The sequence below is a fragment of the Eptatretus burgeri genome, chromosome 12 (genome assembly GCF_056783735.1).
Source record: "Eptatretus burgeri isolate ZD-2024b chromosome 12, Ebu_testis_v1, whole genome shotgun sequence".
NCBI lineage: Eukaryota > Metazoa > Chordata > Myxini > Myxiniformes > Myxinidae > Eptatretus > Eptatretus burgeri.
This window is the reverse complement of record NC_140972.1, coordinates 20911872-20937136: the sequence shown is the minus strand read 5'-3', so window position 1 is coordinate 20937136 and position 25265 is coordinate 20911872. Positions and strand designations below refer to the sequence as shown.

Genomic DNA, 25265 nt, shown 5'->3' with positions numbered 1-25265 from the left:
TGTCGCTCCTCATCAATCAAGTGCAACCCCAATCTGTTCTCCAATACCACTGGTTCATTCATTTGTCCTTGCGAGATCATTCTGCCTGTGTAACCATCCCCAGATACACTGGGAGACATTTGTTGAATGATCGATTTTATTTACATGTATAGATGTGTGTGTGTGTTTGGATGTATGTAAATATATGTCTGTAAGTGTGTATACATATATATATATATATATTTATATCTATCTATATTTATATATATATATATATATATATATATATATATATACACATATTTCTATATATTGGTTCACGAGTCAGTAAGTGACCACAGTATTCGTTATGGGCGTTTGTCTGTCTCTCTGTCCCGAGCATAGCTCCGTGGGTTTTGATCCGATCCTGATAAAATTTGGATGGGAGGTTTATATCATGATCTCGTTGTGTTTTCTTAAGAATGGGCGTGGTGTTCCCATTATGGGCAGAGCCACGCCCAAAAAACGTGTTTTTAGGGTGTAGCCGATTTCAAGTTACATCTTCTCCGAGGGTGTTTGTCGAATCTGGCAGGGGGTTCATTATTTGATTATCCCAATGGCACTTGCATCGCCCATGGAGCTCGATTTTTCATTTTCGTCCCAAGGTCAAGGTCACAAGGTCACAAACTCAGAAAATGCCAAAATAATCAATAAATTGGGCATCGAGCTCCTTCGGTTTTCAACTGTTTTGAATGAAAGTTGGTATGCAAGTAGTGCTCTCCAAGTATGACAACTTTCATCATTTACGTTTTTCCCGATTCCCGCCAGTTTGCCCGTGACGTCTCCTCGAAGGTCAAAAATAAAAAAGGAGAACCGTGGACATTGCTCGTGAACCATCGCCGTCTCCAGACTTGTGTATATAATATATATATATATATGTATATATATATATATATATATTTATGTTGAGGGGGAGAGAGAGAGAGAGAGAGAGAGAGAGAGAGAGAGAGAGAGAGAGAGAGAGAGAGAGAGAGAGAGAGAGAGAGAGAGAGAGAGAGAGAGAGAGAGAGAGAGAGAGAGAGAGAGAGAGAGAGAGAGAGAGAGAGAGAGAGAGAGAGAGAGAGAGAGAGAGAGAGAGAGAGAGAGAGAGAGAGAGAGAGAGAGAGAGAGAGAGAGAGAGAGAGAGAGAGAGAGAGAGAGAGAGAGAGAGAGAGAGAGAGAGAGAGAGAGAGAGAGAGAGAGAGAGAGAGAGAGAGAGAGAGAGAGAGAGAGAGAGAGAGAGAGAGAGAGAGAGAGAGAGAGAGAGAGAGAGAGAGAGAGAGAGAGAGAGAGAGAGAGAGAGAGAGAGAGAGAGAGAGAGAGAGAGAGAGAGAGAGAGAGAGAGAGAGAGAGAGAGAGAGAGAGAGAGAGAGAGAGAGAGAGAGAGATTAGGAGAGAGAGAGAGAGAGAGAGAGAGAGAGAGAGAGAGAGAGACAGAGACAGAGACAGAGACAGAGACAGAGACAGAGACAGAGAGAGAATAAGATTGGGGCGGTTGGGATTACACATTTTTAAAGAAGAAGGGGCTTCGAACCAAAAGTATATAACGAGTAGTTTGACTTTGCGTATCAAAGCAAAAATGCGAGAGCAGACCCGGTCTCAGGCAACGTTTCACCAGCTTCATCAGACACAATCAACATCAGGCACAAAATCGATATATTATGTGTGATGAAGCCGGTGAAACTTTGCCTGAGAATGGGCCTGCTCTCGCATTTTTGCTCAAATTAGTGGAGTCGATTGAGATTTTTACTTTTGGCTCGAAGTGCCTTCTTCTTAAAAAATTTATGTGCATATATCTATATATGTATACATATCTGTGTGTATATACACAATGTGTGAGAATACGAACCACGTTTCCCCATTGTCGTGGGTTGCTCACCTGAATTTGATTTTTCATTTTTTTTCCTTTCATTCTTTTCTTTTCATTTATTTTTATTTTCAGATATGAATATGCCTGGTATTTGCTTAATGATGAGGGTGGTGGGCTTGGGATCCAAGGGTCCTGAGTTCAAATCATGCTCAGCAAATGAATTAACACCAGGTGGGGTTGACTCAGCCTGTTATCCTTTCAACGTTGGCCAAATGAGTACCTGCTTGCTGGGATGTTTGAGCCATTTGAGTATCCTGTGTTGGAGTGGTGATCCATCTGGGATTGTGCCTAATATCACAGGAGACTGCTTTGGCAGCACCAACACTCTGAACAGAGTATGGTCTCGAGGGATTTGGATGGATTTATGAATGTTGTTTGACAATTCTGCAATTTTTTTTTCTGTTGTACTGGCTTCGATGTCTATCGGCATGAAAATTTCAGCTTTCTTCGTCACCCAGAAGGTCGCAATCTTTAATATTAGTCAGTCAGTCAATCAGTGCCAGAGCTTTATATGATAATATGTACAGTCGACAGAAAGAGTTTATATTATAATGTGTAGAGTATACAGAGAGAGCTTTTCTTTTCATATGTCGAGTACACAATTTTTTTGGTACATATATATTTAATTTTTTTCAGTCTACCTTTCTGTTTTTTTCCTGAACCCATGGGAACAGATTCACCATTGTGGTTTCATCCTAATTAATTGAAAGTTAGAAGCTGTACTTATTGCTCGAAGATGTGAAAATTATCTGTGCAGACGCCATCTGCATTTATGGAAATTAAGACAATTTTGTTTCCATGTTTTTGATGCTTATGATACGTGCTGGTGCAGGTTATGGATCTCAATATGGATATCATGCGTTTGGAACAAAAACTACAACAGAGTGAGAGGTTGTGTCAAAACCTCAAGTCCAAGTTGATCCTTCAAAACAAAAACATGAAGGCTGAGAAAACTCAGAATGCCGAGTGTGATGTGGAACACCAAAAGATGGAGCATAAACAGCAAGGTGGGTTCCACTGAGATGGATGTGATGCTCGAATGGTGTGGACAAAACAAGCAGTCTCAAAACAACTTAAGTTTGTTCTTACTCCGTCCTGTCCTGTCCTGTCCTGTCCTGCCCTGAATCCGGATCTTGTAAATACGAGCGGGCAGTGTTTCCCTCCAGGCTGTTGAACCCTCCTCAGCCCACCTGAGGTGGGAATTGTGCTGCGGAACATTGTTGGAAATGCACATTATGATTTTTGTCATTTTGAAAGAAATTTTATTGATCACAGCACATCATTCTCCATGTTGTAATTTTAAGAAGGCCCATTGTATAATGAAGATGATAGATAATATCGGCTGCCACCAAAGGTGGCGCTGTTTCCACCAGACCCGTACACTATGTCCATCCTCACTATAATTCATGGATCGTTGTTTGTTTGTGTGTGCGTGCATATTTGTTTGTTTGTTGCACTACTCCTCCGAGAATTCTGGGCCAATTCATTTCATCCAGACTTGCTGCATTGGATCAATATGACCATAATTAGTGCATCGGGGTGTTTTTATATTTGCAGGTGGTCTTTGAGGAAGGGGCGGGGGGAATGCAAATTATGAATGTGAATACGTATCATGGAGTACCACTCCAGGTGGGAGAGAGTATTACAAGTCCCTCCCCTTTATTGTGGAGTATTCCTGTCCCCACATTTTTCAATGCAATGGCCCTTCACCAAGTAGAGAAGGAAACAGCCTGTTGGTAGATTGCAGCAAATGCTGCTAATTTAGACCACCCCTACTGGCTGCCGCTTACCATGCAAGGAGTGGTGCCTCCTGAACTGTCTCCAGAAGTGTATTGGGTGCTCTAATGCTTGCATGCCCTGCTGAAACTTGACCCACATTGCAGCTTGTGATTATGGTGAGATAGACAACAGACCACTTGGTGGAGGTAAGCCCAATACTTCACATTGATGGAAAATGAAATTTGCTGAAACAGCTCACTGCGCAAGGCCAGCGATGGCTGATGACTGCCTTTCACCAGCTAGTTAACTCAACTCAAAACGAACAATACGAAGAAGGAAGGGAGAGCAGGACAATCGAGTCAGTGGGAATAGAAAAGATCATGAATACAAATAGGGAATAACGAGATGGTGATTGGTGCCAATTTAACAGACTGGACAGAATAACATGATTGGACGAACACAGGGAGGAGATTCTCCAGTGGGGGATTTGAGGTGGGGTGGGGGGAAGAGTAGAGATGAGCAGTTTCCTTGCATTAGGTGAGGGTAACAAGGTTGGGTTACAAGCAGAACAAGTGCAGCCTGTTTGGGCTTGTGAGGAACAAGTTACTGAGAAATCCATGGGGAAAGAACTGCTTGGATATCCACCTGTCTGTGGTGGGAGAAGAACAGCCCTTTAGCCTGTATCTCACTGGGCTGGAACAGCTCGCGACAAAATGCGAACGGGATTCTCCAAAATGCCTCGAAACGTTCGCGGTGGTTCTCAATTTCCTCGCGTGAGTCGCAGGACGTTGCTCTGATGTCGCTTGACTTTTGAACTTGTTCAAAAAATTCGTGCGACTAATTTTCTCTCAAAAAAGTTGCAGAGTCGTCGCGTTTGTCTCGAACCCTTCTCAATTTAGTTTCCATGAGTCAGAAGGTGCGACAAATGTGAGACCACTTTGTGAGGGATTGGCGACCGATGAAACTAAATTGTGACTGATTGGAGAAAAAAAATGATAATCTGTCCTGGGACCCCTGAGAGTTTTGTAATTATATCGCAATTTGTTCCCAATGACGTGAGGCATACGCAAATGTGAGATATTCGTGAGACATACGCAAAAATAAATTCAGTGTGATTCCAAGTGAAAATTATTGCTATTTTATCGCAATTTTGTGTCTCCAACTCGTCGCGAACTGTCGCAGCCCAGTGAGATACAGGCTTTACACGGAAGCCTCTTGGTGAGTCATAACCAATCAGCCTCAATGTATTGGATTCCCTCATTTTTCAGGGGTGAAATGTGAGATCTGTGAGGATCAGCCCAGAAATGTGTTGCCTCCTCCAGGTCAATGCAAATATAATCTTGTGCAGCATTTGATGTTCACGGCCGAGTATTGCTCAGCGATGAAGGTTACTCGCACCTCAGGAAATTTCTGCACAGTGTGAGAATGTTACTTTTTTTTTTTTTTACAAATTGTGGTCCATCAATATATGGCAAATGTGAAAATGTATGATCATATTTAACCTCCGCCATCAAAGATGGACGGAGGTTACTGTTTTCACCCCTGTCTGTTTGTTTGTTTATTTGTTTGTGAACAGTATTACGGAAAAACTCCTGGACGGATTTCGATGAAACTTGGTGGGGGGATTTGGTATTGTCCAAGGATCATGGCATAAGATTTTGGACTTGGTCCAAATTCCAATATGGCCGCTATGGCGGCCATTTTGATAAAAATTTGAATTTTTGTTTTTGCATTTCTACATGTTTTAAGTGATTTCCAATAAAAAAATTAATAATTTGTGAGAGAAAAAACAACAAAATTTTTCACCTTTTTTTCAAAAAAATTTCGATTTTTGTTTTTGGCATTTCTACATGCGCGTCGATCGAGGTTAGTTTATTCAATCGTGGTTCAGTCGAGTCTGATCCGTTTTGAACTACAATGAATAGGATATCAGGTTCACTTAAGTGACCCAGCAGTGTTGGCGGTGGAGGTTTTGCACTCTATCGAGTGCTCCCCCTCTAGTTTTTTTTCTGTAATTTGCAGAAAAATAACATTGTTGTAATTTATCAGTTCCATCCATGGTGTGGCAGCAGCCAGGCCAATGCCAATCTCCCGAACTCCCGGTGATGAGGCCATCGAGCAGAGATAAGTCCATGCACCATTGGATTGCTGATCAACCATGAGCACCGAATGGAACCGCCAATCCTGACAGGGTGTCACTACTTTCTGTGAAAACCTTACTTGTGCACGGGCACACCAAGGGACTTGGGGGGGGGCTGGGGGGATTGGTCTCATGCCGTCGATGCATACTCGCGTTAACTTACCTGATCAGGTGCAGCCGAGTGGAGTTGCGAAGGTCGCACCGGCAAACAGCCAATCGCCAATCAGTGGGGTACAATTTTCTGGCTTCGCTACGTGTGGCCTCCGCTGAACCAACAGAGGAAAAGACATGACAAACTGGTGACATTCACAAAAATAGGACAGCGCGTCCTGAAGGTCACCTGGATTTGGAAACACAGTCACTCACTTCAACCGCCCCTCCCCCCCCCCCCCCCGCAGACCTTTTTCGCCCCTGATTTTTTTTTTTATGCCGTGAACAAACTTTGGTACATCACAGGCGATGAAGGTTGTGGGCAAGTTTCAATGAAATTGGGTGTATAGTTTCGGAAAAGAGATAAAATACTTATTTTAGGAAGGAGGGGGAAGACTCTCCCCCCCCCCCACCGTAGACCCTTCAATGATCGCAGATTTTGATGCGGCCGATACACTTTTGTACATCTTGGGTGATGAAGATTGTGATGAATTTTCATCTCAATTGTGTATGTCGTTTCGGAGACGATTGCAAATACCCATTTTGGGGGGTTCAATGTTTCTTTCTCTCCCCATGGACCCCCATAATAAGCTTAGATTTTGAGCCGATCAAGACACCGTTGTTCGGCATCAGATATGAACCTTGAGACCAAGTTTCATCAAAACTGTGTGTTTTGTTCAAGCGATTGTGACAAGTATTTACAGACTGACACATCACTCACTCACTTATCTGCAGACACTGCTCAATGGCATATAATAAGCCCTAACAGCTGATCTCAAACGAATACGAATGAAACTAGAAGGACACTCAATGGAGCGCATACCTCTGCCAGGCTGATTAGTTTACATTTTGTATCCCACTGATCGACCAGATCTGGATTCGGACCTGAACTAAAATTTAATCGGCTCGTTCTCATCACCGAACCAAGTCACCCACCAAGTTTTGTCCGAATCCGTTCATAACTTTATGAAATACCGTGCTATATGTCGTTTTAGCCCGATTACTCAATGGTGAAGAATCACTGAAAAATATTATCGAATCCGGATCCTGATTCGAATCTTCACCAAAATCAAATCAATTCTTCCTTGTCACATATCCAAGCTCCACAAAATTTTGTTTAAATCCATCCAAAACTTATTGACATGTCCTGCTATACAGCGTTTTTGGCCCTATCTTCCAATGGTGAAGAATCACTTGAAAAATTCTCAGATCCAGATCCCGATTCGGATCTTCACCAAAATCGAATCATTTCATCCTTGTCACATAACCAAGCTCCACAAAATTTTGTCCAAATCCGTCCACAACTTTTTGAGATATTTTGTTCACAAACAAACAAACAAACAAGCAGAGGTGAAACAATAACCTCCGTCCACCTTAAGTGGCGGAAGTAATAAGTGACTCGGGTCCGCTTTATGTTGTGTGCCATTGCCTCGGGGGGAGCGGCGATTTCGCAGAGCTGGAACAATATTATCACAGATTTGTCGCTTGTATGTTATCAATTAAATCACATAATATATCGTACATTGAGAAAACTGTTACATTCCACCATGGATCATCCTGATTGCGAAGTAAACAGGAGTTGGAAAGCAACCTCTTTTTACCATGCTTCTCCCGTCTCTTTCTGCTCTCATTTGCGCTTGTCATTCAAAGAACATGGATGTGGCTCTGTCATCTCACAGCTGACAACACACATGGATTTAAACAAACCACAAAATATATTGCTTGCATTGTGGTTTGTCGATGCGAATGATAATGAAGAAAAACTTTTGATTTGATCATCTTCATCATGTTTGCTGTTTTTCTGGTGATATGCAGGGGAGTGCTTTGATTTAAAGCACAAGATGCACGAGCTGGAACATGCACTGAGTGTGCATGAGGAGGAAATGATGGTGATGCGAAACAAGCTTTTTGAAGAGTTCGAGCAAAAGCATCGAACCATCATTGAGCGCGCTTCACAGAAGGAAAAGAAGCTCGTTGACGAAAATCGGCATTTGAAAGATGCTATCTGTGTATGTACATCATTCATGTTTGCACATCATCCATGTTTGTACATCATCCATGTTTGTACATCATCCATGTTTGCACATCTATCATATTTGTTTGAATATCCTCCACCTATGTATACCAACGCTGTTTGATGTTTTCACGTCATTCATTTATGCATGCAATTTGTGCATCGTTTCTGTATGTAAATACAGGATACGTAAACATGTCAACATACGCATTTTCATAATCACATCTACATCATCCTTGTTGTATTATTGTACCTATGCATGTATTATTGTCAATGTTTGCACTTTTGTGTTGATATATTGCATAAATCATACACTGTGTGTGTGTGTGTGTGTGTGTGTGTGTGTGTGTGTGTGTGTGTGTGTGTGTGTGTGTGTGTGTGTGTGTGTGTGTGTGTGTGTGTGCGTGTATATCTAATATATATATATATATATATATATATATATATATATATATATATATATATATATATATATATTTTTTTTTTTTTATATACAGTGGGGAGAACAAGTATTTGATACACTGCCGATTTTGCAGGTTTTCCCACTTACAAAGCACGTAGAGGTCTGTAATTTTTATCATCGGTACACTTCAACTGTGAAAGATGGAATCTATAACAAAATTCCTGAAAATCACATTGTATGATTTTAAAATAATTAATTTGCATTTTATTGCATGAAATAAGTATTTGATCACCTACCAACCAGTAAGAATTCCGGTTCTCACAGACCTGTTCGTTTTGTCTTTAAGAAGCCCTCCCATTCTCCACTCATTTCCTGTATTAACTGCAACTGTTTGAACTCGTTATCTGCATAAAAGACAGCTGTCCACATTCAATCAATCAGACTCCAACCTCTCCACAATGGGCAAGACCAGAGAGCTGTCGATGGAGATCAGGGACAAAATTGTAGACTTGCACAAGGCTGGGATGGGCGACAGGACAAATAGGCAAGCAGCTTGGTGAGAAGGCAACAACTGTTGGCGCAATTATTAGAAAATGAAAGTTCAAGATAACAGTCAATCTCCCTCGGTCTGGGGCTCCATGCAAGATCTCACCTCGTGGAGCCTCAATGATCATGAGAAAGGTGAGGGATCAGCCCAGAACTACAGGGCAGGACCTGGTCAATGACCTGAAGAGAGCTGGGACCACAGTATCAAAATAAACCATCAGTTACACACTACGCCGTCATGGATTAAAGTCCTGCATCGCACGCAAGGTCCCTCTGCTCAAGCCAGCGCATGCCCAGGCCTGTCTGAAGTTTGCCAATGACCATCTGGATGATCCAGAGGAGGAATGGGAGAAGGTCATGTGGTCTGATGAGACCAAAATAGAGCTTTTTGGTTTCAACTCCACTCGCCGTGTTTGGAGGAAGAAGAACGATGAGTACAACCCCAAGAACACCATCCCAACCGTGAACAATGGAGGTGGAAACATCATTATTTGGGGATGCCTTTCTGCAAAGGGGATAGGACGACTGCACCGTATTGAGGGGAGGATGGATGGGGGCATGTATCACGAGATCTTGGCCAACAACCTCCTTCCCTCAACAAGAGCATTTTCAATGGGGCGTGGCTGGGTCTTCCAGCATGACAACGACCCGAAACACACAGCCAGGGCAACTCAGGAGTGGCTCCGTAAGAAGCATCTCAAGGTCCTGGAGTGGCCTCGCCAGTCTACAGAGCTGAACCCAAGAGAAAATCTTTGGAGGGAGCGGAAAGTCTGTGTTGCCCAGCGACAGCCCCAAAACCTGAAGGATCTGGAGAAGATCTGTATGCAGGAGTGGGCCAAAATCCCTGCTGCAGTCTGTGCAAACCTGGTAAAGAACTACAGGAAAGGTCAGATCTCTGAAATTGCAAACAAAGGTTTCTGTTCCAAATATTAAATTCTGTTTGTCTGATGTATCAAATGCTTATTTCATGCAATAAAATGCAAATTAATGATTTAAAAATCATACAATGTGATTTTCAAGATTATTATTTTCGATTCCGTCTTTCACAGTTGAAGTGCACCTATGATAAAAAATTACAGACCTCTACGTGCTTTGTAAGTGGGAAAACCTGCAAAATCGGCAGTGTATCAAATACTTGTTCTCCCCACTGTGTGTATATATATATATATATATATATATATATATATATATATATATATATATATATATATATATATATATATATATATATATATATATATATATATATATATATATATATATATATATATATATATATATACATATTCATATATTTCTATGATATATTACGAATACTCTCATCTTGTATGTATGTTCCCGAAATAGAGCCAAAATGGCACACAATAGTTCAAAAATTTCAGGCCGACCTTACTCATCATTCTCCTGCGGTGTGCAGTATCAAGTTTCGTTCAAATCGGGCAAAGAAAAAAATTATGAAAAAATAAATTCCCAATTCAGTCAAGTACTCAAGGGGGGCATGAGACAAGAGGGGTGGGAGTGGGAAGGACAAAACAGTGGGGAACAGAGACATTAGGAGATCTGTGGAAGGAAGAGGGATGGGGTGGGGAACATGGGGAATACAAGATGGACATTACAGGGACTTTCAGGAAGGAAAGCAGGGAATTTGAAGGTGGGCTTTGTGGATTAGCAGGGGTAGAAAAGGTCGAGGATTTGGATGGGGGATGATAAGAGGTGGTGGTGAACAGCTGTTTTGAAGGCCTGGAGGGAAGAATGGGATTGAATAGATTGAGGGAGTTTATTCCAAAGGCGGGAAAAAAGAGGAATGAAAGAGTGACGGTGAGCAGTGATTCGTGATTTTGGTAGTTTTACCAGAAGGGGTGGTTGGCGGACCTTGAGCGGCTGCGCAAATGTAGTGTGGACAAATCGCAGAGAGAGAGAGGGGGGACGAGGCTGGAGAGGAGACGGTAGAAGACCGTAGGTAGAAGACGGTAGAAGAGAAGAGAGCATACTCCATCAGGCTGCATTCAAAAGCTTTGTAAGTGGTCAGGAGCTCAGGTGGGCCGAGGATGGACGTTGCATGACGGAGGATTCCCAGTCGGCGACTGGCTTTGGAGACGAGGTTTGAAATGTGGCTTTCCCAGGAAAGGTTATGGCAAATAGTTCGACCCAGAAGCTTGAAAGAAAGGACTTCTTCCAGAGGATTGTTGAGAAAGTGGATGGGTGGGGGGGGGGGTTCTAACCGGTGCTTTCGAAGAGACATAGTGAGAGTGTGAGATTTGTCCGGATTGAAAGACAAGGGTCGTCGTCTAAAATAAATAGCTCAAGGGTGGAATTGACACAACAATTGATACAACGAATGGTGGGGTGATGAAAGACACGGGTTCACGGGTCTTCTCGTGTAAAAGAAATATTTGTGGACAATATATACATGTTTGTGTGTAATATCGTTACGGCCACGGGTACCGAGTGTATTATGAGGGGGTTAATCCTCGTTTCTCCTCAGAAGAACTGGACCTGGGGCCACTGTTCACAATTACCTTTGTGGTGCAGTGTGTTGCTTGAACAAGTCAGGTGGCCGAGCATTTACTGCTGGTGCATGCCGAGTACGACAGGTTAATTTTTATGGGAATTACCTTCCATTCGATCTTGGATTGGTCAATGCTGGATCAAAGGAAGCAAATGACAATCAGAGACAGGTTGAAACGTCAACAAGGAATTTATTATGAAGAAAAATAAATATAGTGAAGAACTTTTTATTTCCTTGCAGATGAAGTGGTTGTGTCTGAGGTGTGGTGTTGTGCAATGTGGGGGTGCGGTGTCGTGCCAGAGGAAAATGGGATTGCGAGTCAGTAATGATGTTGTTTGTGTGTCCAAAGAAGATGGGATGGAGAGGTGGATAGAGAGAGGGGAGAATAGATGCGAAAGCACAAAGATCCCTAACCAAGCTGTGTAAAGGTTTGCATGTGTCGAGTGTACCTTCGTGGGACGCTACGCCTGAGCTCGTGATGTGGCACGTTATCTCCTGCTTAATTACTTTGCCGTGGCAATGTGCGCTCCGCACTGGTCCTTCTGGCTGCACGGGGGTAGCGGAACGTCAACAGCATGGCAGGGAATCTCGGCAGTCGCCCCTGATCAGGCTCTCAAAGAAGAAGCATGTTCTGGTAATCACACACCAATAGTGAGACAGGGAACGAAGCGAAGAGGCCAGTGAAGTGCCGAGCAGAGAGCAAAGAGAGTCTAATGGCTCCGCACTCCCCCTTTTATGAGCCCTGGGCGAAGGGTGTGGTGATGAGCGGAAAGCGAAGCGCTGTGGCCCGAATCCTGCTCTATTGGGCCACAGCGCCCCGATCCTACCCTGCCAAGCTCCGGGACCGGAAACCGTCTCAGATGCCCACCCACTTTGGCCACGGGTTGGAACTCCTGACTCAACATAGGGCATGCTCTCTGAGCTGGCACCCCGGCCCTGAACGTGCTCCGAGTGCAGTCTGAATGTCGAGTGCAGTCGTAGCGGACTTTCCCTGCCACCACTGGATGAAGGTTGTATCAATTCCCGATGCTCATCTGGGACGTCCGCGGTGAGATGCGGTCGGGCTATTGACGTCTGTTTCATGTTCAAGCATCGTGCGGTGCCGAGGACAATCCGAGTCGTGTGGTGCTCCTCAAAAGAGAGTGGCGAATTGTTGCGATGCAGAGGTATGAGGGGGGCAGGGATCTTTTTCCACATGTGCGGGAGGCGTTTGTGGTCAAAGTGGTGAGGTTTGGTGAGGCAGATGTGAAGGAAGGTGAGGTGCCATTTGGGAATTGGTGCGCATATTTGACAAAACAATGGCACGCGATGCACGGGTGGTATTGTGTGGAGTGGAGTGGTGTGGTGGATCCGAGCCATGGAAAGCAACGTAGTGTGCTCATTATCAATTACCTATTGAATGGCGTGTGTGCTTGCATGTTTGTTTCGTGCATTGTATAAAAGGACAGGGTTAGGGGAGGAATCAGAATGTGAATCAGAGCACATGCCATAATCTCAAGAATCTGTTAAACGAAGCCGAATGACAAAATTTAAGTTCTGGAATCGAACTTAGCAGCAATTCTGACTGTGGAGAAACGTTTATCCAATTTGGACATTACTTGGGCGTTTCTGGGTGCATGGGTTTATCGACGCAATTGGTAATCACTTGCCAAGCCAGGTGTTCTGTTTGAGTGCTTGTTTGAGTGTTTAAGCCACTTGCCAAGCACCCTACAGTTGATCGTGGTGCAGTTCGTGTCCCGATGAGGATGTGCAGTTGACAGTTATGACAAGATGGAGTGTGTGTGTGGTTTTCTTTTTGTTCGTAAAGCATAACATTTTCTCTCTGTGCAAACTCCCCTCTGTCCACCCCCCCCTCTCTCTCTCTCTGCCCATTCTCACTCTGCCTCCTCCTCGTGCAGTGTTGCACCCTCCCACACCTCTTTCTCTCTCCCTCTTTTTCCCTATCTCTCTTTGTCTCCATATGGTGTTTGTGTCAGGGCAGTGTTTATCTCTGGGTGGTATTTGGTTTCAGTCATGAGAAACTGATGGTTTGATAATTTTGTGGCAGGAACACGATACGACCATAACAAATCTGCAGGATCAAATTGATCAAGCAGAGATGATGATTTCAAGGCAGGCGAATATGATACAAAGGCAGACCAGTGAGCTCGAGAAGATCGGCCCACACAGTAAGCTTCGTGCTTTCATCGAGGTGAGTTACATCCAGTGTCAAACTGAAGCCTTGAGGCTGAGAGGTGAGAGATGGACTGGAGTCCTATGTAGGGATTCAAATGAGTTTGGTGAAGGACTCAGCCACTTCGTCACTCACCTGTTTGAGTCGCAACACACCACACCAAATTCATCATAAGCTCTGCTGTGTTTGTGTGTGTTTTAACACTGATTTTGTAAAGCACTTCCTGTATATATTTTATAACTCGTGCTGCACGTTTTGTATCATGCATTGGTGATGCAACAGCATCCACATAGACCTGCGGTGTCTGTGATGCAGATATTGTTTCGTGCGCATTTTAATTGGAATATCATACATGGATGAACGGAAGTGTTTCAACACATGATTTTTACATGACAAGTGAACCACATTTTACCACATGATACTATTTACACCAACATCCATACTTATTTACTCCTGCCACAAATAAAAATCGGAGAAAAACAAGAAAAATCCAGAAGGGCACTCGGTGGAGCACACACCTCCACCATGCAATGCCTGATCCACGAGAACATATCGGGCCCAATACACTTTTTAAATATAATGTGATGCATCATTTTTGGCCCTCCCTCCCAATGTTGAAGAATGACTTAAAAAATTAAAAATTCTCGTGTCCTTATCTTGATTCAGATCTTCACCAAAATCGAATCAATTTGTTCTTTTCACCACCCAACTTATCCACCAAGTTTCGTCTGTATCCGTCCACAAATTTTTGAGATGTCGTTTTTAACCCCATCTCTCAATGCTGAAGAATCACTTTAAAATTCTCATCGCCAGATCTGGAACTTCACCAAACTCTAATCATTTCGGCCTTGCCACGTTCCCAACCTGTCCACCAAGTTTTATAGGTAACCGTGCACAACTTTTTGAGATATCCTGCACACAGACAAACAAATGGACAGACAGGCAGGGGTGAAAACATAACCTCCTTCCACCTTTAGTGGCAGAGGTGAAAAAAGGAAAAAGGTGATGGAATGGAATTCCAAAAATTGGGGCAATACCCCAGGGCGCTCACCTGGTAGAATAATGATACTGAGGAGGAAGTCAACATCAGATGGAATTGTAAAAATGTACCAATGAACCAATGTTGTTGTTGTGAAGACCAATTTTTGAGGGCAACCCAACCCCAGCAAAAACCATCTTCGACCCCAATTGAAAAAAATATGTGAACAAACTTTGGAACATCACAAGTGATGAAGGTTGTGGTCAAGTTTCATCAAAATCGTGTTTGTTGTTGTTCAAGTGTACTTGTATCTGTTTGCAGGTATATCATGCCTGTCCATGCTTGCATATCCATGAATGTGTGGCCCATGTATGTATGTATGTATGTTGTGAAAGTATGCAGACAACATACGCACAAATTCTGATTGTGAACAATGTACATCATCCAATTCCCAATGCACACCCCCATTTTATGTCAGGTCACATATTTGTTGTGCTTCACTAATGGTTTGACAATGTTGTGGCAGGAACAAGATGTGACCATTACAAAACTGCGACATCAAATCGATGAAGAAGAGGTAGAGATTTCGAGGCAGGCCAAGCTCATACAGAGCCAGGCCCTTGAGCTGGAGGAGATCGGCCCAGGCAGTGAGTTTCTCTGTAAACATGAGGTGAGTTACATCCAGAGTAAAACTAAAGCTTTGAGAGGTTGGTGCCTTTTGAGATGAGGAGTGAAGAGAGTGATTCGTATTCTCGGATCCAAATGAGAATAGTGATCCTGAAACGAGTTTTGTAACATGATTTTAGTGCAGAGTAATAATTTTAATTGTCCAAAGGATCATGATCAGATTTGAAAATCCAACACAAACTCCAACGATAAAAAAATCGTTTATTTTCTTTTATTATCCTTTTTTATTTATCTTTTTCGTGATATACAAATGAGATGTTGAAAACATCCTCATTGTGGACGAAATGGCTTCTCGGGGTGCAGATCTTACTTGATGGAATTGCTGGCTCAAGGCAATTCGTGCCTGAAAGACGTGAAGACAAAATACTGTTCCTCGAGACTTAACTCCTTTGGGTTTTTTAACGACAGACTTGGTGGAAGTTATTGAACTTCATGCTGTTGTTGAATCATTTTGAAACATTTTAATATAATTGTGCGAAGTGCAAAAAATCTACAGAACATTGAACGAGGTATGCTAACCGCTGCAGGAACAAGGATGTAAAAGCTGACGTTTTAGGTGGTAACCATTCCGGGCTGTTCTTGTGGCCAACTGCTGGCAATTCTCTGTATTTAATTATTTACGTATGTCTGAACTGCACAGCATTGAAAACGGCTCGTGGTCGATTTTCACCAAATTTTCACACGTGCTTGTGGTACACAGTGTCGGGTGAAGGGCTTGAAAATAAATCGTCCACTTCTCTCCCCCACTCCGACAATGGTGGGGGAGATGACCTGCAATTTTCATCTGGACGCGTATCATCGTGCAAGTTGTTCAACCACTGACCCCTGCCTGAGGGAGGGTATATTGACACCGTGTATCATTCACAAAGGCAACAGGTTGTAATTTTCAATCACTGAGTGGCTTGTATTTTAATCAGCCGGTGATAGCAAACCACGCTCGAGTCTGTGGTTGATCAGTGCCCCAGACGAGATACACTTCTAGTCTTGGGGGATTTAAATGCATCGACTGAAACTGATAGGGATGGTTATGAGACATGTGTTGGTCCCCATGGGTCAGGAACTATGAACCAGAATAGCATTAAGTTCCTTGACTTTGCAAGAAGTCATGGACTTAGGGTGGCTGGTTCATGGTTTCAGCGCCCACAAGCTCATCGCTGGACTTGGTATTCCAACGCTGGCGGTGCGGCAAAGGAGATTGACCATGTCCTCATTGACGGTCGTTGGGGGATGATCCAAAACGGCAGGGTCTACCGGAGTGCTCAGTTCCTCAATACTGACCACAGGCTTGTTGTAGCAACTCTAAAGCTGCACCTTAAATCCTGGAGAATGGTCCCATCCCAGCCTTGGCTGGATGTTGGCAAGCTCACGAATGAGAGAGCAGCTGAGGAGTTTGCGAACAGGCTGAGTGGACACTTGGGGGGTCTGGGTGCTTTGGTGTGTCCTGAAGAGTTGTGGAGTGCCTTCAAGACCACCATCCTTGATGTTGCCGGTGGATGTCTTGGAACTCACCGCAGGGCAAAGAAGATTTTTGTCTCTCAAGGGACACAAGATACCATTGACCAGAGTCGCAGGGCCAGAACTGAGCTGTTCAGGGAGCTGAGGCGTAAAACTATACGTGCACTGAGGGTGGGCAAGGAGACCTTTGTGCGAGGAATCTGTGAGGGGGTAGAGCATCACCTGTGGACAGGTGATTCTCGTCCTGCTTTCAGGGGAATTCGCGCATTGCGTTCATCCAAGCCAATCCCTCGGAGCACTCCAGTTAGAGCAGAGTGTGGTAGGGTCTTGACAGAGGAGTCTGAAGTGAAGGCCCGTTGAGCCGGTTACTTTGAGCAGTTGTACCAGGCTGATCCGCCAGCTGTCAAGTTGGACGTCAAGGGTATTACAATCCCTGTTGCTGACCCTCGAATCAACTGTGGTCCACCTTCGCTTGTTGAAGCACGGGCTGCGGTGAACCAGTTGAAACGGGGCAGAGCTCCAGGGATCTGTGGCATCCATGCTGAACTTCTCAAGGCTGGTGGAAATGCTGCACTCATGTCATTGCATGCAGTTTTGTGCTCTGCCTGGAACACAGGCATCGTCCCAACTGATTGGAAGAGGGGCCTTGTTCTTCCTCTCTGGAAAGGGAAGGGTGATCGTCAAGACTGCAACAACTACCGAGGGGTGACGCTGCTCTCAGTGCCGGGCAAGTTCTTTGCTCGGATAATTCTTGATAGGGTTCGCCATCATCTGCTTGAGCACCAGCGTCCAGAGCAGTCAGGCTTTACACCAAAGAGGTCAACGATTGACCGTATCCTTGCCCTTCGTGTCCTCACCGAACGCAGACGAGAGTTTCGGCAGGGGCTGCTTGCAGCCTATGTTGATCTCTGTAAAGCGTTCGATTCAGTGAATCGGGATGTCCTCTGGAGGATTCTTGGTCTTCTTGGGGTGCCACCAAAACTGATCGATCTGATGTCTGAACTCTACTCTGGTACTGAGAGTGCTGTGAAGTGTGGTGGTACCATCTCTGACTTATATCCAGTTGTTACTGAAGTTCCTCAGGGGTGTGTACTTGCCCCCACACTTTTCAGCACTTGTATGGACTGGATTTTAGGGAGGATGTCGAAGAGATCAAGCTGCGGTGTATCGTTTGGGAATGTCAAGATCTCGGACCTTGATTTTGCACATGATGCAGTTATCTTTGCGGAGACTTTAGATATCCTTTTGGGGGCCTTCGAGGTGCGGAATGAGGAGTCGGAGCCGCTGGGATTACGGGTTTCTTGGGTCAAAACCAAGATCCAGGCTTTCGGTGACATCTTGGATGCTGCTGTCCTGTCTGTGTCTGTTTGTGGTGAGGATGTTGAGGTCGTGGAGAGATTCACTTACCTTGGCAGTGATATTCATGTCTCTGCTGGCTGCGAGTCAGAGGTCAATAGACCTCTGGGTCGGGCCTGGGAAGTCATGGATTCACTGGATCATGGGGTGTGGTGCTGCCGGTACCTGTGCGGGAGGACGAAAGTCCGAGTCTTCAGGTCCTTGGTACTTCCAGTCTTGCTCTATGGATGCGAGACTTGGACTCTGACAAAGGATCTGAGACGGAGACTTAATTCCTTTGGTACCAGGTCTCTTCGGAGAATCCTTGGCTATCGCTGGTCGGATTTTGTGTCCAACGAGCGATTGCTGAGAGAGACTCGGATGAGATTTGTTACCTGCATAGTCCGTGAGCGTCAGTTGCGGCTGTATGGACATGTGGCTCGTTTTCCTGACGCTGATCCTGCTCACCAGATTCTCTCAGTGAGGGAGTCTCATGAGTGGAGGAGGCCAGTGGGCCGACCACGTACCTCGTGGTTGCAGCAGGTTGACCATCATCTCAAGGAGATGGGGATGGGCCTGGCATCTGCCTGGGGGATTGCCAGACGGAGGCCCCTGGAGTACCAGCGGAAAGTGGACGCAGTGACACGCTGTTCTGGCACATGCTCCCATACCTGACCTGACCTGATAGCAAAGCGTGTGACACTTTGTTCCGGCTCGGACATTTTGTGAGTTTGCTTGATTTTGTGTCGTCCACTCACGTGATCAATGTGGCTGCATCTTTGTCAGCCCTGTGTGATTTTTGTGTTTTGCTGAATTAATTTCCCTGCAGCTCTTCTTGTCAAAGATTGAAAGGACAGAATGAGGAGGTAGCAACATCGATGAAATGCAGTGTTTTTGATCAAAATGATAATGCAACAACATATCTGCAAAAAGATCACACCGCTTGCTCTGTGGTAATATCAGAGCAACATGGTGGAAATTCTCATTGTCCATTGTTTGCATTTAATTTTGAGGAGCAGGCAGTGCCAACTGTCGTTTTTCTTCTTTTGTATGCTGCACATGACTGCGAGTGGGATCATTGACTGAGGGTTTGGCTGTGCCTCTGATGCAACATTCTCTGTAGGTTAGGACATGAATTTGTAATTTGTTCAAAGTGCTGGTGATAGCTCACCTACTCTCCGACTCTTCGTGAAGGAAACTGTTGGATCTTTATTGTCCACCAACTAATGTTGACAGACTGGACGCCCAGTCCAATGTCCATCCAAGGGAATCACCTTGCCTGCGAGACTGTTTGTGGCTGAGCTGAGATTCAAACCCAGTCTAGATGGCCAGATGGAGGGATATGTGCAGACCTCAAGGCTATTCTGCCACCTCCCAGGTATTGCACATGAAACCGGAACAACATTCAGTTCAGCACCTACCTGTGCCAGGCTGAACAGTTTACGTTTTGTATCCCATTGAAAGGCCGGATCTGGATCTGGACCTGAAGCAAAATGTAATCGGCTTGTGCTTGTTAATCGATGAGAGATCTCAAAGCAACAAGATGCCTTTGCATCAATTTAGCCAAGCAGGTTTAATCAACATCAGAAACCTGGACTAGTCTACATTGAACGTGATGTGAGACTATTCATTTTGGTTGACTTATTCTGTGTCCCTCGTGACAGAATATCATTCCAAATGAAGGTGTCTTACCCTTTATTTGTAGTTTTCACCTTAAAACAAGCTGAGCACAAAACAAATTGAAACTTTTGATTTGATTCATGCACTTGCTCTCAATTTACCTCTGAAAGATATCATACCTTGATAATCTTTAAATATTATCTCTCACACACACACACACACACACACACACACACACACACACACACACACACACACACACACACACACACACACACACACACACACACACACACACACACACACACACACACACACCAGCATCTTGAACAGAAGAAGAGGTCAACTCAATTGGGATGAAGAACGAATCATTATATATGCCCAGGACCAAGGACGCAACACTAATCAATCGAAATATTACTAAAACTCTCATCTTGTATGTATGTATGTATGTATGTGTGTATGTATGTGTGTGTGTATGTATGTATGTATGTGTGTATGTATGTATGTGTGTATGTATGTGTGTATGTATGTTCCCGAAATACAGCCAAAACGGTACACAATAGCAAAAATTTTTTAGGGCCCCCTTACCATTCGCCTGCCGTGTGCAGTATCAATTTTCGTTCTAATTGGGCAACGAAAAATATTATTAAAAAATCAATTCCCGATTCAGTGAAGTACTCTTCGGGAGTATTTGATCAATGCAAACAACCTCAGCGGTATAGTTCGCTGGAGCTTCTTTTTTGTTGTTGTTCAAATGATTTTTTATCATCCGCTGTCACAACTGGAACTCAACGGGTTCACGGGTCATCGAGTGTCTTTGAAAAATTGGCAGGACGAAGCCAATCGGACAAGTGCAGGTTCTGCAAGGTAGAAACAGCAAGCATGAATGACCTCTTATCGAGATGCAAAAACCTCATGTCAGAGCAGCTGCACACACAAAGGCACAACAGGGTATGTGGAGTTACGCCTCAGAACATCTGCAGAAATTTCAAAATCCCAACTCCTCAAAACTCATGGAAATGTAAACCAAAAGCAATCATTGAAAACAAGAACATAATGCTCGCGTACAATCTGATGATCCCATTCTGCCTGATCATTATAAACAAAGCACTGCAACCAAACATAGTTCTCAGATACAAAAAGGAAAAGAAGGCATTGTTAATTGAGGTTTCAGTACCCAGTGATTTTGATCTAAATAATGCAGAAATCAAGAAAATCCCTGGGAATATTACCACAAACTTACTACAATTGGAGGCAGTCCAGGGTTTGGTGACGAACCTGAAAAGAGCCCTCGGAGCAAAAGTCTGAGAACAATAAAGTTGAACAATTTGGTCCGTGAACTGTGATCCCTTCCCGAAGCTGAGGTGAATACTTTGAGTCCTGGGAAGACTTTGTTCCATCTCCTCATTCCCATAAATAGAGATAACGATCAACTGCACACACTGGTCATCTTCTCTAATCACTGCTTTGTTCAATATGAGTTTGACATCGCTGAATGTGGAGACCTCTGTGGAATCAGTTTTGGCTTTTTGGCACAGAGTTTAACCACATACAATGTGAAACCACATCCATTCGAATGTTTCAAAAAAAGAACAAATGAACTTCTGAATTTTTACACTAAATGACCACATATTAATTGTGGCTCAGGTCTAAATTATTCAACAATGTGGTTGCAACATGCATGCCAAAGCAACCTCTTCTCTCTCCTTCAGCTCACGTGACCCATTACATGTGATGGACGAATCATAGAAGAGATATTTATTGGTTGTGTGATTTGGTTGAAAACTCTCATTGAGGGGACATGAAAGCAAAACATATAAACTGTTAGTTTAATCTCTGATTGTGGGCTTCATAAGGTGGAATGGAGTCCAAGTGCTCAAAATATACACCATCTTATTTTTGGATCACATTTTGAGGACCAAGTTGTGATGTTTTGCTTGAATCTTCAATTTAACTTTCCTGTTTATTGGATTTAACATGCAGAAAACACTTTATTCCTGAAGGTGTTGATAACCGATGATTTCATGAATACCGTGACAGCCTCAAGAGAAGACCATTGATGAACTCCCACTTGAACTCTACAAGATTAAAGAAAAAGACTCACTCCTTTCCGAGTTCATACGTCATGAGGCTGATCAGTTTGAGGAGAACGCAGACCTGCAAAGTACAATTCTGAGGAAGTTTGAGGTAAAACACCTTTTTCTTTATTTTCCACATGATTTTTGAAAAAAATTAAAATGAGGGAATATTGTAATCTGCTCCATCTGTCTGTCTCTATCTGTCTGTCCGTCATGCTATCTCCTCTGAAACGGTTGTGCAGAAATTCACAAAACTTGGTAGTTATGATCACCACATGGCAAGAAGCTGTGACAGCAGTGTCATTTTAGCCCTGCCCCAGGGGTGGGACAAAAAGGGTCAAATCCCCAACAATGCAATTACTGGCACATTTTAAACTGAAACTGAATATGCATTCAACATTAGGGGACGTATTAAGTGTGTCACGAGTTTTTGGATTTGACCCCTGGTTCAGACCTTTTGGGGTAGGGATTTAGGTCCCAAGGGGAAAAAAAATTCATTCAAAGGCTGATATGGCTCATTATTGGTGGAACCTTTTGCCATCTTTCAACTTTGCTTTTGATGAGAATCGTGAGGATTTGCGATAGCACGCCACAGACTTTGCTCGGTCGGTGGCCTCAGGACCAGGTATTCGGAAGAAACTTGAGTGTTTTCCCTCATGTCGAGCCCCAACCCCCCGGCTATAACAGTACTTTTCCAGTTTGAGTGTGGGGATGACCCTAATTGTGTGTGTTGATGGCAGGTTGGCCTAAAAAATCTTGATTTGCGGTTGAAGTTTGAAAAATCATCACGCTTCATCGCAGAGGGACAAAATAAAACCCTGGTAAAGGAACATGCCCTTATACAGAGTGCATTAAATGAGGAGAAAGCACGAAGTGATCAGCTTTCACGGTCTCTGAGAAGGTACGTACGCATCACCAGGCCCATTTTAACTCTTCTCTCCATTTCTTCAATTGGTTTCTGTGTTTTGTCGTGGAAATGATCTTTATTTTGCTTGTTCAGTTACCATTATGTATCTTGTGATATACATTGTTCCCTCATGCGGAGACATGTGTTGGATCTTGCAGTGCACAGGAACAGATGGAGAATTTGGAGAAACGTCTCCAAGAGCAGTTCATCGAAGCTCAAGATAGAGTTTCTCAGTTGGAAGCGCAACTTCATTCTTCCAAGGACGAATTGTGTGAAAGTGAAGCTTCATTGAAACTGGTAATTGCAATGATTCGTTCACGTCATTAATAATGTCATCACACCTTATTCGATCATTGTTTGAGTTTTGATCGAGTTTTCAATTCTGTCTTTGCCATTTTTAACTCTTTTGAAGAGCTCACCACAATGGCTGTTGTTATCTTTGAAGAATCTTATTATAATTATTCTTTGTATGAGACTACCTACATATACAGTGGCATACAAACAGGACTGGTTTCTTTCATCATCATAGTTATTGTCATCGTCATCATCATCATAGTCATTTCATCATCATAGTCATATTTCTATTTGAAAGCAACAAGAAGCCTTTAACCACCTGTGGTCTCCTTGGTCCGATGAACCAAATTTTTATGAGTTTTTCACAGTCTTGTTGCGTCCCCTCCTGCTGTACTGCTTGAACATTACCTTGTCTTTCATTAAGCCCAGATGTGCTTGGGGCCAACGTGGGGATTATTTGTTTGTTTGTTATTATTATTGCCAGATAACACTACAATTCTTATGACCCTCTCCAATGGAGAGAGAATTTTATTTATGTCCATTTGTTTGTTTGTTTGATTGATTGTCTGCACAGAACTTGTGTTTTTCTCCGCAACCTCTTGTCGGATTGAGACAAAATTGTCATCATCGGCGAGACTACTCATGGAGAATGTTTTCATGATAATTACGTCAGAGGTCACGTGGTGTGGCAGCCATGTTGGATTTATCCGAAAAACTTTAAAAATATTCTTCTCCAGAATGGCTGGACAGATTGAAGGGAAGCTTCACACAAATGTTCCTCAAGTTTGGGTGTCCAAGTTTGTTCAGGAATAATTGATAGGTCATGTGGTTTGGCAACTATATTGGAAGGGAGAAAAAAATTATGAAATGACGTTTTCTCTGGAACCGCTTCATCAAGCAATGTGAAACTTCACAATTATCATCTCGAAGTGATGGGGAATACATGTTTTATATTCAAACTTGATCGGCTCACTTGGCTATTCCTGGATGGGTTTGAGGATGGAGGAGTCGCAGCTGAAATGTGAATCCTATCCACGTTCCTCCTGATGACTTCATCTTTGCATTTTGCTTGTTTGGACGCCTTCTGATGACTCCAATGCAGGACTGCACCGATTTGGTCTTCCATTTGATTTGAATTGAATTTATTTTAATCCCATTCTAAATTCAATTGAATAATAATAAAAAAACATTATGGTTCAGGGTCAGGTGTCCAATCAAAGCGGGGTTGCGTCAAAGTGGGACGTCTTGGTACCCGGTCATCACTGCCAGCAGTTATAAAGTAGCAGTTCTAATTATGTCTCTTATTAATCTTGTAACACACCAGTATACAAATGCCACACAAAATACACCACTCAAAAGAAGTCCTGGCGAGGGTCTGCAATCTCTGATTGCTCTTTTTCTTGTTATTGTTGTAAATATTATGTGTTAATGAATATATGCTTTCTTGCAATATTATCATTGCTTTTGTGATATATTATCGTGGTGCTGCGCGGTTAGGTTAATCCCCCCGACCCAATTTGTGGTGACGGGTGGTTAACACCGCCAGCCCGGATGGCCGAGTGGTTTCCCTTTGGAGGCGGACACATTGATCCTCAGAGATTACAACCTGTGCGGAAGGGGCAGGGCACAATGGCAGAGCGATGGAGGAACAGATGGATGCACAAAGGGGTTCAGACTCAAACCCCACGACAACTACATGGACACATCATCTTAAAATAAACACGGGATTTAATGAAAATAGGCAAATATTTACAAAGGACAATAATTCAGAAATAATAATAATCATGAGATAAATTTAACCGAAAATTGAGGTGCCTCTACACGCAGACTTAAATACAGACAAGGGGAAACAAAATGAAAGAAAATCCTTCCTTTATTCCGGCACTTAGCTTGGCCCAGGGATGGTCTTTTGTGGAACTTGGAATCGAGGCGCTTCATCCTTCACATGTAGACGCGCCCAAAATATGGCGCCAAGCCGTACGTCAGGTAATTCGTGATGGTAATCAACATCAGGGCTGAGAGACCCTGTGCAACTTCTATTTACAAGCGAATCTGCCGAACGTTCCTCTTTTGCACCCGGTCTGTTTACAACGATTGCCCACACGATGACACGATTTCTGAGGCCCCGTGATCAGGCCACGAGGCATGCTCTCCTTCCCTCCTCAGAAACATACACACTACATATTCACATAATGGGGGAACTTGACCTTAATCCCTATCTAATTAAAACCGTACCACTCCCCTCTTCCGCCCCCACTGTGTGGTGACATGCAACACTTAAACTCACAGACTCCCTACTTAATTACATCGAGATGTCTCCGACACGTCCACGGACCAAACAACTCCATACGATCCTCTCTTTCCTCTTAAATTCCTCCATCTACCC

General features: G+C 43.6%; 1 protein-coding gene across 2 annotated transcripts in view; it reads left to right on the top strand.

Moving 5' to 3' along the window:
• The window catches only part of LOC147015219 (uncharacterized), a 189349-nt gene that overhangs the window by 23318 nt on the left and 140766 nt on the right, over positions 1-25265 (top strand). The window contains exons 4-10 of one of the 2 annotated variants that reach the window (XM_085849780.1): positions 2700-2874; positions 7692-7885; positions 13396-13539; positions 15027-15170; positions 21641-21787; positions 22419-22579; positions 22744-22882. In XM_085849780.1, the coding sequence (XP_085705906.1) occupies positions 2700-2874; positions 7692-7885; positions 13396-13539; positions 15027-15170; positions 21641-21787; positions 22419-22579; positions 22744-22882 (1104 nt within the window). The remainder of the gene's footprint in view (positions 1-2699; positions 2875-7691; positions 7886-13395; positions 13540-15026; positions 15171-21640; positions 21788-22418; positions 22580-22743; positions 22883-25265) is intronic. The other variant, XM_085849781.1, reaches the window with a different exon arrangement.